The 15,655-nt window shown below is 39.3% G+C and overlaps 1 protein-coding gene and 1 pseudogene across 1 annotated transcript; both read right to left on the bottom strand.

The window, feature by feature from the left end:
• Nucleotides 1-2,631: 2,631 nt before the first annotated feature.
• On the bottom strand, nucleotides 2,632-4,022 carry LOC147891091 (zinc finger AN1 and C2H2 domain-containing stress-associated protein 16-like; annotated as a pseudogene).
• Nucleotides 4,023-11,823: 7,801 nt separating this feature from the next.
• Nucleotides 11,824-12,970, bottom strand: LOC147891090 (putative F-box protein At4g22030). Its single transcript, XM_087389149.1, has one exon. The coding sequence runs from the start codon at nucleotides 12,913-12,915 to the stop codon at nucleotides 11,824-11,826; it is 1,092 nt and encodes a 363-aa protein (XP_087245275.1). The 5' UTR covers nucleotides 12,916-12,970.
• Between the last annotated feature and the right edge of the window lie 2,685 nt (nucleotides 12,971-15,655).

Raw genomic sequence — 15,655 nt, 5'->3', positions numbered from 1 at the left:
AGACGCGCTCTGGCAAAGCCTCTTTTTTTTTTTTCCCCTTTCTTCTCAGCTCCCAAAGTAATAGATTTGTTTATTTTTTTCCAGTTTAACATGTGGGGAGGAAGTGCTTCTAGCTCACCTGATCTGCGTGAATCGATATGGAAGGATTTATATAATATTTTAGGGCACCCTCCTAGTCCTGCGGAGTTATACGGGTACATGACGGGTACCCTTAACACTCCCCAGGAGTCGGCAGTACAGACTCCGAGCCACCCCACACCGCCTGAGATCACCCCAGCGGAGTCCGCACAGCCGTCTTATGCCCCGTCTTATGCCCCTTCCCCCGTACCGTCTTATGCCCCTTCCCCCATGCCGTCTTATGTCCCTTCTGCCATCCCGTCTTATGCCCCTTCCCCCATCCCCCATGCCTTCAGGAGGTCCTTCTGCCTCAGCAAGCCGTCGACGTACTCCCCAGCCGTCGAGACTCGGTTCTCTAGCTACGAGTGGTCAGCGTAGTCTCGCGCAGTCCCCAGCTACGAGTGGCCAGCGTACGAGCTCGACACGATAGGGTGGCAGGCGTAGTAGCAGGCCGGAGAGCGGTGGCGGATGCATGGCACAGTGCTTTGGGCCATGTGGCGGTGAGGCCGAGGATGATTTCTGATGATTTAGACGTGCCTCTGGGTGATGGTACGATTTATTATGACATCACCCAGATAGGAGGCATCTTGATGGATGCGCAGGGGAAGGATGTAATGGCCTTCATGCGATCTGTAATTGCTAACAATTACAGAGATTGCTTTATCCACTATAAAGACCACCCAAAGAGGTTGGCTGATGAGACCCTCGCTACTGTTCGCTCTAGGTATCCTAACCCCCCCAATCGCCAGTTCACAGATAAATGGGGGAAGTCAAAGATTGTTACGATACTTAGCAATAAAAGATCTTCCCTTAAGAGGCAGGCACTAGCGGAGCTTGCCAGACTTGAGGCAGGTCAACCTCCAAGGGGCCCGCCCCACACCGCTCAGAAGCATGAGTGGAAGAAGGCAATGAAGTCAGCGAGGGAGGAGCCCAGTCTCTGCAGCACGTGGAGGCACGGAGGATCCAGATGGAGGAGTATGGGAGCGCGCATTTTGGAGCAGGGGGTGTTGAATCATGGGAGGCCCAATTTGTAAGTATCGATCTCAAATTATATTGCTTATGTAGTTTATTAGGAGGTTGGTTGTTTCTTTGTACTAATCCCTCCACAAAGTGTATCGCGGTCATGCAGCTTGAGATCGTGGGCAGATACCCTACTCCAGTGGAGACAGCCTACCACCGCCACCATCGCAGAGGAGATACATGGAGGCACTTCTATGATGACGGGTTGATTACTGAGGAGCAGTATACCCGAGCGACTGGACATGCCCCCCAGGTATTTGAAAGTAATTAAATAATGCCAAAATTATAAGTAAAGATTTGATTTTTCATACATTGATATATGTTGTCCCTTGTTTACAGGGCGCCCCTGCACAAGACGACGAGGAAGACGAGGAAGGAGGTGCAGAAGGGAGCGCAGAAGGCAGCGCATCAAGGAGCGTGGAAGGCAGCGAGGATTAGTCGTAGAAGTAGTGCTACTATTCTTTTTTGTACTTAAAGCCATTGGCTTGGCTTCGTGCCTCTTGTATATAGACTCCTCTTATTTTTTGTACTTGAAGCCACATGACATGACTTAGCTTCCTTATTTTTTGTACTTGGAGCCACATGACGTGGCTTAGCTTCGTGCTATATGTATATACAAGCACTTTTTGAGCTTTCAATTTTATTGCGTTTTGGAGTTGTAATATTTTATTTGGAATTGTAATTAAAATGAGGTTGGCTGTAAGAATTGAATTATAGAATGTGGATATGGGATTCTTGTAACTATATAACATACACAACATACACAGTATTCTGTAAAATTTAAAAAAAAAAAAAAGGCGCGTCTATCAGTGCGTTTACAAACGCGTTTATACACGCGTGTGTCTGTTCGATATGCGTCTATACGTGCGTCTATCAAAGTGTTTATTTGTGCATCTATTTACGCGTGTATGAGCGCGTCTATACGCGCGTAAGTCTGATATATAGACGCGCTAATAGACGCGGGTCTCCTGACGCGCAAATAGACGCGCCCGTAAGTTTTTTATTTAGTTCATGAAACGTGTCTGTGCGCTCGTCTATGGGTGCTTTGTCTTGTTGTGTTTTAGGAAAAGAATCAATATTATTGTGCTTCCTATGTATAAATATATCCAAATGATGACTTAAAGCTCAGATTCTTAAGAGAGATCACCCCCATGCGTGAACGTGTATAACCAAGTCAATCCTTAGCAAGTTGTTAATACGCATTTTTGATTACTCATGTAAATTGAATAATACGGCACAAATCCAATAAAAAAACAAGAACTTAAAATGCTGAGGAGTTATCCATAGCATTTTATCAGGATACTTTAAAAGACCAGAGTGTCATTTAAGTTTAAAATTGCCTTTAAATAATAAATGAATTGGAATGCCCATACGTCAAACCTTTTCCTTTTTTTCTAGGTTTCCCCACTCACCCACATGCTTCCTACCTGCAGGGGTATCAATATCCCCAACAGGACAAAGAGTTGAGATATTCAACCATGTAAATGTTAAAAGTCATTGCTCCAAATGATCCATTGATGTGCCACCATGGTCTCTTTCAACGTGATCAACCAAGGAGATAGGATCTTGAAAACCCCTCCCACACTTTGGACATAAATCAACAATTTGTTGATTGATACCACTCTTGGCTGAGCTATGAGCACTTTCAACGTGTTGAATCAAAAGTGATACCATGGAAAATTGTGCCCCACACTGAGGACACACCTCTATGGATTTGGATATGAGTGGTCTAATTGCTTTGGATCCCTGTCCAGGTTTCTCTAATTGGCCTTTATTGGTCATCCCTCCCACTGCATTTAGCATGCTAGTGGTAAGAGTATTAAATTTACTTACACCAGCCTCTGCAGAAGATCGAATGGTTGAGGCTACTAATTGCAACCCTGTTTGGACAGCATCTATTGACGAAGTCAAACCTTGTCCAGGTATAATGGAAGCTCTTTCTCGAAAAGATTGTACAAAACGATCTGCAAAAGAAGGTCCTCTTTTCCCTGTCTTCGCCTGCCCCTTGCAATCATGATCTGGACCAAATCGGTGTTTCAAACAGACCTCCTGCTTACAGTCTTTGCACACCATCTTATTAGAGAAAGTAAGACTTTCTCTACAACCACGTATAGGACGTCGAGGTTTTTTATGTACTCGTGCATAATTGCTTGGATCACAATTCATTCTCACATGTTCCTCCCATGTAAGATTGGGATATTCGCTTGGCACTAAGCGAACTGCCTTGGTGCAAATGGGGCAAACTAGAATAGTAACATCTTTGTCCATTGCCTTTGAACAATGGTGCTTACTATACAAGCGATGATCAAAACAGAAAACCTGCAAGACAGAGAGCGGTAAGAATGGATAAAAAATGTCTAACAGTCCTAGAGGTCAAAACATAACATTTTACGGAGATCTTCCCCACATAAATTGATACAGTTCTGATCTGGAGCTCACCAAGGAAGATTAGCGTGCTGCATCAACCTTTTGGATCAAATGCCAAAGATACTTGGAAAGTACAAGGAAACTAAAGTGGAATCCCAAGTGACATCCTTTAAAAGGCTAAAAACTAACATTGAAGAAAGAGAGAGGCATTGTCGAACTCTACCAGAAAATAATATCATACTAGGTTGGGTGGCCGAGCAACACGAAAACTATGAAAAGTTAAGGCGCACACATAAAAAAGCCTTGGGCATGTTTTTATATTTACAAATACCGATTGATATAGGTGATCAAGAAGGCTAATTAGCAAAGCAAAACAAATCCTAGAATCCGTTAGGGTGCAAAATGGTCTCTAGACATACCTAGTGGCAGACATCACATTTGAAGGGGAGGAAGTCAAGGAGGTTGCAGTCCTGGATGGAGCAGTGTTGACCCAAGTTGGGAAACTCAGGAGTACCCATGTTTGGCTCTACATCCAAGCTATCTGAGAAGCTAGACAAGAGAAGCAGTGTTGACCCAGGTCTATGGCAAATGCAAATTAAAATGAACAAGAAGATGAATTATGTTGAAGTATATGACAAGTGCAAAGTGCAATGTAACAAATGCAATGTGTTATGTATTAAACTCAAATTCCTATGTGCTAGATACAAATTGATCTGAACCTAATGAAGGGCATGTTCCTTGGTCTTATAATTTTTAGAGAGGAAGCATGCCAACTCTCACCTCACACAATGTGTGGTTATGTGCTAAATGCAAAGTACTATAAGCCAAATGCAAAGTGCTGTATGCCAGATTCAAAATGCTATGTGGAAAATTAAAAGTGCTTTGTGGGAAATGCAAATTAAAATGAATAAGAAGACAAATTTTGCTAAAGTATAAAACAAGTGCAAAGTTCTATGTCCCAAATGCAAAGTACTATTTGTTAAACTCAAATTGCTATGTGCTAGATACAAATTGATATGAACCCAAGGAAGGGTACATTCCTTGGTCTTATAATTTTTGGATCGAAATGCTATATGCTACATTCAAATTACTATATGCTATATTCAAATTTGGTACCAACATAAACTAAAGATGTCATAAATTTTTCGTGAAAAATATGAAGTGTTAACAACCTTGATATTTTGTTTGCAGATTATTCAAATTGGTGAAGTTCAAGTCACTTTTAACACTCTGATCTACAATAGGATAATAAAGTAGGTGCTTCTACTTTAACATATAATTTACTTTACAAATATGAAAAGGTCACTTATTGAAAGGAGAGAACGTGCTTCCTACGTTAGCATAAAAGACGATTACAACCAAGTTTCTCTTCATGGCTATTCATCGATAAATTTCTAAGAGAATGGAACCCAATTATTTCTCAATACATTTTGAAGATGCAATATTTTGTGTTTTGTGGTAGAATAGGATTTAACACAGGTTCTTTTACAAAGTTAAAATCAGTAATATCAATACTAGAATCAAGTATAACACCATATGACTTATCCAATACGTTCATAAGTTTGCATGTAGAAAATGGCCTAGGACATAGATAAAAAATGGCTTGTAAAGCATGCACAGATATCCATTCAGAAAGTTGTACTCAGTTCCCTATGATCCATACTATTTACAGAATGTATTAGGTGTAGATATATTTCAAATGCAAATGCTTTCTATAATCGATATATCCCTAAACGTTTTTAAAGTTATTACATCTTTAGCCCATGATCATTTGCCCATGTGACATGCATACCTCATGCCCACAGGGCTGTAATCTAGATCCCATTAAATTAAAAATGATATATGCATACATTCTTTCAAAGCCAACATCTCCAACAGAGGCAGCATTGTCATGCTTACAAATATCTACCATTTAAAGAAGCGAATCTGTGCATCATTGACTCCTCTCCCCCATCTATGTGCCAAAAATACCTTCGTGAAAATTGTGTTTCTATAATGCATCCTATAGATACATATTGCAGTCATCCAAGTGTCATGGAAAACTTGACCTACTCAAATTGCAAGTTTACATAAATCTATGTTATAAATTCACTTTATAAATTAAGTCAAAATGAAAAATATTATTTAAAAATTTCTAGGAAATAGCACTAAATTCATTTATACATATTCTAGCTCAATACAGCTACCTGCCTGAATCTAGTTTTATGGTTAGTCTTCTTAGCGAAATCTGTTACCCGAGACCCTCTTAGTGGAAAGGTCCATTTCCTTGGGTTATGGACTTAAGGAGAGGAAGCACAATGCCCTTCCAACACCTATGTAAAATGTTTGTATAAATAGATGCAAGTACCTCTTACTTTATGTAAATAGGTACAATTTCTGCACTATATAATTCAAGAAAATTAAAAAAAAGTATACGGTTATGATTAAGCAGGTCATGTTCTACAAAGCTAACCAACCTCCTCTTTTAATGCATGTTCTTAATAGGGAGGAAGCATAGTGGTTAGGGAATTGAAAGACATGACCATGGCATATATGATATCAAAGGACGATGGCATAAATAATCATGTCTAGGTCATAACATAGAAATTGGAAGTTGCAGCAACAATGAATTTTATTTTAACAGAATACTCTCCAAATGACCTATGCCCTTATCCGTGAATTAACTAGCTTTCATTCCTTATAACTTTTTTGCAATAACTAGCTTGGGAATAAAAGGTCGGGTCATCTGATAGTTCCTATATTATTATATCTTGTCTCTCATGATTGGTTTGCATGGTGATGATATTTAGTTCAATGAGGACCAGATCAAGGTTTGGCAATATGCTTTATACTGATCATACAGAGCCAGATAAACCTGATCATATAGGGTTTGGTATGCATAGGCAACATGGGTTATATGCAACCCACTAATATGACTGTGCAACTTGGTGGTGATATAGAACTTGGGGACGGTGTCTTTATGAAGCCTGGTGATGAAATGGATGTGATCATGTTTAGGTTGGTGTGGATATGCAGCATAGCTACCCACTCACATAATCAACATAATTTGATGGTTGTATGGAGCTTGGGGATGGTGGCTCATATGGATCCTAGTGATGACATTATCCTACTCGTGATATGAACTCTCGTGCATTGAATGAGATTATAGGGGTCATCTTGAACCTAGTGATCGAAAAAGAGTTATTCTTATGAAATTATATTGCAATTAAGGTAATGCAAACCAAAAGCAAATCTTCTGCAAGTGTGCATGGACCATGTGACATGCATACCTCATGCCCACAGGGCTGTCTCTCATGCCTCCCAATCCTATGCAGATACCATGGCCCTTTGGTCTCCTCGTATTGGGAGCTTATAGGTAAGACTATGAAACCCTCTACTCCAATAGGAATTTTATAAATCTAAGCTCTTTGCAAGTTTCCAACGTAATTGTATATATTAGAAGCTACACTAGATGTTTCATTGTATATAGAAATAGGGCTAATGCTTCCTTTCATAGCTTTTCCCTCTTCATGCAGTATGAGGATCATTAATGGAGCTCAGTGCACCATATAGCTCAATGCACATATACCTAGAACAACGACAACCCAAGATGTTAATATGGCATGTTAGCCATTTTAACACTAATACGTAAATGAAATTTGCTATATACTAAATGCAAAGTTCTATATACCAAACTCAAATTGCTACATGCTATATGCAAAATACTATGTGCAAAATACAAAATCATACATTCCTAACTGCAAAGTACCATGTGCAAAATGCAAAGTGCTATGTTCTATGTCCTAAACTCAGTAAGTGCAAAATCCAAAATGATATGAACCCAAGGAAGGGCACATTCCTTGGTCTTATAATTTTTGGAGAGGAAATGTGCCAACTCCCCCCACACGAATGTGTGGTTAAGTTTATTAATTTATGTATTCGATAAAAAGTGCTATGTGCTAAATGCAAAGATGTTGGTTGCTCAATGCTATGTCCTAAATGAAAAATACTATGTACAAAATACAAAATCATTTAGTTCAAAAAACAAAGTACCATGTGCAAAATGGAAAGTGCTATGTTCTATATCCCAAACTCAAATTGCTACATACTATATGCAAAATACTATGTGCAAAAATGATATGAACCCAAGGAAGGGCACGTTCCTTGGTCTTATAATTTTTGGAGAGGAAATGTGCCAACTCTCCCCCCACATGAATGTGTGGTTAAGTTTATTAATTTATGTGTTCGATAAAAAGTGCTATGTGCTAAATGCAAAAATGCTAGTTGCTCAATGCTATGTACTAAATGCAAAATACTATGTACAAAATACAAAATCATACAGTTCTAAAAACAAAGTACCATGTGCAAAATGAAAAGTGCTATGTTCTTTATCCCAAACTCAAATTGCTACATACTATATGCAAAATACTATGTGCAAAATGCAAAAAAAAAAGAACCCAAGGAAGGGCACGCTCCTTGGTCTTATAATTTTTGGAGAGGAAATGTGCCGACACTCCCCCCACACAAATGTGTGGTTAAGTTTATTTGTTTATGTGTTGGATACAGAGTGCTATATGCTAAATGCAAAAATGCTAGGTTATCAATGCTAAGTGCTAATTCTAAATGAAAAATGCTATGTACAAAAATCAAAGTGCTATATCTCAAATTCAAATTGCCACCTAATATATACAAAGTAATAAATGAAAACTTCTATATCCCAAATTCAAATAGCTACAAAATATATGTAAAAATATATATGCTAAACACAAACTCCTATGGGCAAAAAGAAAGAGCTATTTACCATGTTCTATATTTGAAATGCTATATGCTACATTCAAATTCCTATATGCTATATTCAAATTGGTTTCAACATAAACTAGAGGCGTTATAAATTTTGAGTGAAAAATATAGTGTTAAAAACCTTGATATTTTGTTTGCAGATTATTCGAGAATTGGAGAATTTCAAGTCATTTTTAACACTAACATCTACAACGGGAAAATAAAGTAGGTGCTTCTACTTTAACATATAATTTACTTTATAAATATGAAAAGGTCACTTATAAAAAGGAGAAAACTTGCTTCCTACTTTAGCATAGAAAACAAGAAAAGACGATTATAAACGAGTTTCTCTTCATGGCTATTCATCGATAAATTTCTAGACGAATGGAACCAAATCACTTCTCAATATATTTCAAAGATGCAATATTGTGTATATTGTGGTAGAATAGAATTTAACACAGGTTCTTTTACAAAGTTGAAATCAGTAATATCAATACTAGAATCAAGTATAACACCATACGACTTATCCAATACGTTCATAAGTTTGCATGTAGAAAATGTCCTAGGACATAGATCAAAAATGGCTTGTAAAGCATGCATAGATAGTCCATTCAAAAAGTTGTACTCGGTTCCCTATGATCCAGATTATTTATAGAATGTATTAGGTGCAGACATATTTCAAATGCAAATGCTTTGTATAATCATTATATCCCTAAACATTTCGAAAGGTATTACATCTTTAGCAACAGGTATATTACAAAGGAGATTGATGTTGGATAATCCATTAATATGTTGGAATCGCCAACAAAGATTTTGTACTAACTCAACAAACTTACTATCAACAACGAAACACGTTCTAGCATTTAACTCTAGAACAAATCCCATATTTAAAAAATACTTGACAATGTATGAACGACTGCATCCAAAACTAGGAGTAAGTGTTCTTTCTTCAGAAGTTATTTCTGATATTCTTGAAAGACACTCTACTGACTCACCATTCGATATTATGAAAATTGCACATGAGGACAACTACTTGTCATTACTAGAACAAATTAACATGCTACCTACAACTCATCAATTCATCGCAAGAAGTCAGCACAATTGTACTTCGTGATTCAACAAGAATTATTGAGCGTTAGCCCATAACACCTATGCAAGGTCTGTCACAATGTGACGAATTAACACTTGAGTATGCATTATTCCCATTCCTCTATCCTTTCGGATATGGTGCTCATACCAGAGAATTCAATTTAAAGAAAGCTTAACTATATGGTAAAGAGAAAACAAATCCACACATGTAGGACAACATGCAATCTATTTGACTCAAGCACAAACCACAAACGCAAATACAGATTTTCATATCCTATACATTTAGAAACTAAACCTACTTTAGATCCTCACACAAAGATGGATCTACTTCTGTCCATCCCTAGAACATCGTAATGTCATTCCATACCATGCAGAAATATTACTCTTGTGCCAAGCACATATGAAAATTCAAAAAATAACCAACACAGGCCTATCATATTACCTTCTAAAATATGCTATGAAAACCAAACCCATGGCACTTCCTATTCAAAACTATAGAAAAGTCATAGTATTGAAGGACTCTTAATTCATAGCATATATTACTCAATTTTTTTCATTTTCAAAACATTACTAATTTTTTTCAAAACTAAAAAAATATTTCATGTATGAACTATTATTTAAAAATGCTTTTAAATACGTCATGTTTTTAGTGATATATAACTCCATTTAAAACAAATCCAATATTAACCACTTTTAAGTATACTACATAAAATTTCATGTATTGTTACTCTTATAAAATATTGTATTGTATTTCAAATATTTCTACTATTATAGTGCTCTTCTTCATATCATAATTAATTCTTCTCAAATCGCAAGTTTACCCATGGGACACATGAACTTGAATCATGGTGATGCAAAACTTCTAGGACTAGATAATCTAGATCCCATTAAATTAAAAATGATATATGCATACATTCTTTCAAAGCCAACATCTCCAACAGAGGCAGCATTGTCATGCTTACAAATATCTACCATTTAAAGAAGCGAATCTGTGCATCATTGACTCCTCTCCCCCATCTATGTGCCAAAAATACCTTCGTGAAAATTGTGTTTCTATAATGCATCCTATAGATACATATTGCAGTCATCCAAGTGTCATGGAAAACTTGACCTACTCAAATTGCAAGTTTACATAAATCTATGTTATAAATTCACTTTATAAATTAAGTCAAAATGAAAAATATTATTTAAAAATTTCTAGGAAATAGCACTAAATTCATTTATACATATTCTAGCTCAATACAGCTACCTGCCTGAATCTAGTTTTATGGTTAGTCTTCTTAGCGAAATCTGTTACCCGAGACCCTCTTAGTGGAAAGGTCCATTTCCTTGGGTTATGGACTTAAGGAGAGGAAGCACAATGCCCTTCCAACACCTATGTAAAATGTTTGTATAAATAGATGCAAGTACCTCTTACTTTATGTAAATAGGTACAATTTCTGCACTATATAATTCAAGAAAATTAAAAAAAAGTATACGGTTATGATTAAGCAGGTCATGTTCTACAAAGCTAACCAACCTCCTCTTTTAATGCATGTTCTTAATAGGGAGGAAGCATAGTGGTTAGGGAATTGAAAGACATGACCATGGCATATATGATATCAAAGGACGATGGCATAAATAATCATGTCTAGGTCATAACATAGAAATTGGAAGTTGCAGTAACAATGAGTTTTATTTTAACAGAAAACTCTCCAAATGACCTATGCCCTTATCCGTGAATTAACTAGCTTTCATTCCTTATAACTTTTTTGCAATAACTAGCTTGGGAATAAAAGGTCGGGTCATCTGATAGTTCCTACATTATTATATCTTGTCTCTCATGATTGGTTTGCATGGTGATGATATTTAGTTCAATGAGGACCAGATCAAGGTTTGGCAATATTGTTTATACTGATCATATAGAGCCAGATAAACCTGATCATATAGGGTTTGGTATGCATAGGCAACATGGGTTATATGCAACCCACTAATATGACTGTGCAACTTGGTGGTGATATAGAACTTGGGGACGGTGTCTTTATGAAGCCTGGTGATGAAATGGATGTGATCATGTTTAGGTTGGTGTGGATATGCAGCATAGTTACCCACTCACATAATCAACATAATTTGATGGTTGTATGGAGCTTGGGGATGGTGGCTCATATGGATCCTAGTGATGACATCTATCCTACCCGTGATATGAACTCTCGTGCATTGAATGAGATTATAGGGGTCATCTTGAACCTAGTGACCGAAAAAGAGTTATTCTTATGAAATTATATTGCAATTAAGGTAATGCAAACCAAAAGCAAATCTTCTGCAAGTGTGCATGGATATCAGCTCTCTTTTTGAAGAAAAATGTTGAACTCTCGACTGTTCCACCAATTCAAGATCTTCAAAATGATGCTAATAAAATCTTTAAAGAATAAAAGTGTGAGGTTTCTATACAATTCCTTGAGAGGCATTTCTATACAAGGGCGGCCAATCAGATCAGAAGAGAGTTCCTGCGGCCTTGGCGCCTTGGGGCACGATGGGCAGCAGCCCATCTTCGCGACCCAACTCGTAAGCTACCCTTTGGCGGAACAGAACCCCATTTTCCCGTTCTTCTGGGGGAACCTGCAGGTTTTTGTCGATGGAGGCCTTAATTTCTCCATAGTAGCCCGCAGAATTCCTATAGAGCTCGAACACCATTCCTAGTTGCATGTCGTGCGAAAAGCTCCCAGCAAAGGCTGCAACAAGGCTGCAGATGGCTGCGTGCACGCCCAGGTTAGTGCTGCTGCTCCACGCGAAACCGTCTATAGCATTGAGCGCAGCCCCGGAGATGGCAAACAAGGGCGCCGCTATAGCCAGACACTTGTTGACCTTCTGGACATTGGTGGCCCAATTGGTGTAAGTTTGGATGTCGGAATCGTGAAGCAGGGTGGCTACGTCTCTTAAATCGCGAGCGATGGAGTCGTTCCACCCGTTGCTCTGGCAGGCCGGCTCTGATGGTACTGCGGAAGGAGGGTCGCTCAGAATCGGAGGAACGACTCGAGGCGGGAACTTGGGCAGCCCACCGGGCGTCAATGGCATAGGGTATGCCCTGTCCAGGGCTTGGAGCCTGCCCCTAGAATCTTTAAGCAGTGCTGCGGTGCGTTGCCTTAGATGAGGAGGGAGTTGCAGTGCGAATTGGATGTCATTGACGAGCTTCTTGAAGAGGCGAGAGGCAGTTCGCTGTTCTTCCGCCAACTGAGACGGTTGAAACTGGTTGACGACGGACATCATGAAAGCACACCCTGCATCCAAGAAGAAGGCGGGCAAGCTTAAGCTCAAGCTATGTTGCTGTCCATCCAGGCCCGCCAGGACGGTCGCAGCCATGGTGGCCGCGGTGAGGGTGTTCTGGAAGAGCTTGTTGCAATTGTCCCGCTGTTGGGCGAGGATGGAGTGCATCTCGGCTCGATCCGCTGCTAGGTTTGCTAACAAGTGCAATTCTGCTACCGCCATCGAATCTTCTTCCTCCTCCGAGTCGCGCCTGACTCCTGGGGCAATATTTCCTACAAGGCCATCATGGTTGTCCCAGAAAGCCAGATGGTCCGCCTTCATGGACGTGTAGATATTACCGGTGGGGGGGGGATGTTGATGAAGTGGACGAGGGAGCATCCTCAAGACGTTGTGGAAGCTGGGCATTCCTGGCCGAAAATGACGCGCTGTGATGAGAGGCACAGCGGCCGTTGACTGTCTCCACCTTTGAATATATTGAAAAGAGGCTCAGTCGTGATTATAAGTTTGACCGTGCCCCTCGCATTGAAATTCGACGGGCACTCGCCTTTCTTGCCTTTCAACTTTCTTTTTGGTGGTTTTGTATTCTTCCAATTCAAAGCCATCCCAACGGGATTCACTCCCAGTCCCCATGGTTGATTGGGAGGGTGCACTCAGAGAGCGCGCAGTCCCCATGGTTGATTGGGAGGGTGCACTCAGAGAGCACTCTTGGCAAGGCTTGGACTCCAACAGTGACACGCTGACCTATAGTCAAATCATTTGGACTGACCTACAATGAAGACTTCAAGGCGAAGAAGATCGAGCACCAAGCAAAGGTGACCAAAAGTCACACCAACCATTTTAGCAAGTATTCGTAATGCATTTGGCATGGAATACCTGCGAAGCATTAGAGGGAGGTAGTATACAAAAGAGAATGAGTGGCCATTTGTAAAGGGTCGTCGTCCCATTTTTCTCGAATTTCTTGCTAGTCTACTAGTCTTGGTAGTTTTATGAATTCTCATGTGACTGCGAGAGCGATTGGTACTTGTGCACAAACTTTTGAGACATAGGCATTATACTTAGTAGGTGATGTGTGAGTAGTTGGTGTCACGGTGCAAGTAAAGACAAGGACTCAAGTATGCTAAGTAGGGTAATGACAATAATACCACCTTGCACACATGACTAAGCAATTCAAATGGAACAACGCTTTCGTCCAATCACTTTTAAAGCTTTTATTGTTTATAATTCACGTTTGCCTACTATTATACTCATGATAACTTATCCCACCATATTCCCTCACTAGCACACCTAACATCAACACTCCCTACTAAGATCGCCAAAATGTGAGCTAAGAAGCATTGTGCTAACATATTTTGCCTAACGAAAGCTCTCACGATTCCAAGGGTGAGTTTGGTGTGCATTACAAACCTTCACATAGAATGCTTATTCATATGTTGAACAATCCTAGTTTGACCTAGCTTTCTTGTCATCTTTCCTTTCTTACATGGAGTGCTCCACTTCCACATTTGTGAATACATGGCAATTTAAGGTGCAATTTCGAGCAACCCTTGGCCACTTTGGTCACCATCTTGCAAGACATTATCTACATCCTATGATCCACCTAGAATCACGAGACTTTGGGTTCTTGAGCGACCACCAAAAGGTGGGCATTGCAAGGCATGGCATGTAGGTCTCTTTGACATTTTCATAGCACGAGGGATTCCCTAGTTGTATAGCTCCGGCCCTCGCGGGTTGTTAGCCCCTATTCCAAAGATTACCTAGCTAGTGAGCTGGGTTCTCTACAACAAGCTAGTTCACTTTAGCAAGTTTTTGGTTCCTTTTCTCCCATACTCAACACCTTGGGATACTAGATTGTATGGTTGGTTTTTAAAAGCTTTATTAGAAGTTTAGTTTCTTTGGGGGGGGGGAAAGAGTAGATGCTCGTTAAAACTACAATTTATGGGTTTGTTTTTGAAATCATCACCTCTTTCAATCCACAACTTGGTGATGACTAAAAGCTTCTTCTTTTATGGACCTCCAGAAACTAACAACATCTAAAAATTGAATGTCAAATGGTCCTTCTCATACCTCAGAGGAAGGCTCGACACCCTAGGCAGCCTATCATATGGCTACCTGGAGAGATGAGCATGGATGAAGCAGCATAGTGACTTAAGGGGGTATCTTCATTGAAGTAAGGAATTCAATAATTATTAACATTGACAACTTCAATAAGAAGTGCTATAGACTAGATACAAGCGAGTAGATATCTAAACTAGAAGTGTTGAGCACTCACTAAAATGCATGCAAGATGGCACCACATGACATTATCATCTTCTCAATGTAGGTAGAAACTCAAGATGCCTTCAAAGATTATAAAATCAAAAGGCTAATGATGTGGTGCATATAAAAAGTGGATGTTGTTAGAGAATGTTCAAAATACATTCATCAAGATGGGAGCCATAGTTATGGAACCTTATATTCAAGTTATTCCAAGGAAATTCATTGAGCATCTCTTCTATTTTTGTCACAAAGAAGCAGTCGTTCAAAAAGGATTGATAAACATAACAACTCTACAACAATGCATGCACATCCTGGATATGCCACTTTTGAAAACTAGACGATGCAAAATCAAAGTCTGAGGACTTAGCTAAAGGACTATCTATGAGACGTCCTCAAATGATATAAATCTAGCATAGCTAATGAAGACTACTATAGCTTGCACTCTAAATGATGCATGCTAGTGATGCTTTAAAAAAAACACATAAGCATTGCTTAGTGACCGTTCTTTAAAATTGTTAAAATGCATCACTAAAAGCGCTGCATAAATTGCATCACAAAACGATGGCCCTAGGACATTTATATTATATGTTTTTGCCTTGGAAGTGATGCATTGCTTATGTCACTTCCTTGGCCTTGCTGCCTTTTTTTTCCTTCCTTGGTTATTTTTCCCTCTCTTCATCTCTTGCAATCTTGCCCTCCCTTTTGCTATCTTGCATGACCTCTTTCCCGCACTTTGCTCTATTGGACTACTAGTCCATTAAGACCTTGGGAAATTCCTTGTGGCAATCAAATAATAGGATGAGTT

Source organism: Dipteris shenzhenensis, chromosome 18 (genome assembly GCF_047967505.1).
Source record: "Dipteris shenzhenensis isolate YYH24624 ecotype China chromosome 18, Dip_SZ_1.0, whole genome shotgun sequence".
Lineage (NCBI taxonomy): Eukaryota > Viridiplantae > Streptophyta > Polypodiopsida > Gleicheniales > Dipteridaceae > Dipteris > Dipteris shenzhenensis.
The sequence above is the reverse complement of the archived record's forward strand: the minus strand, read 5'-3'. Positions and strand labels throughout refer to the sequence as shown.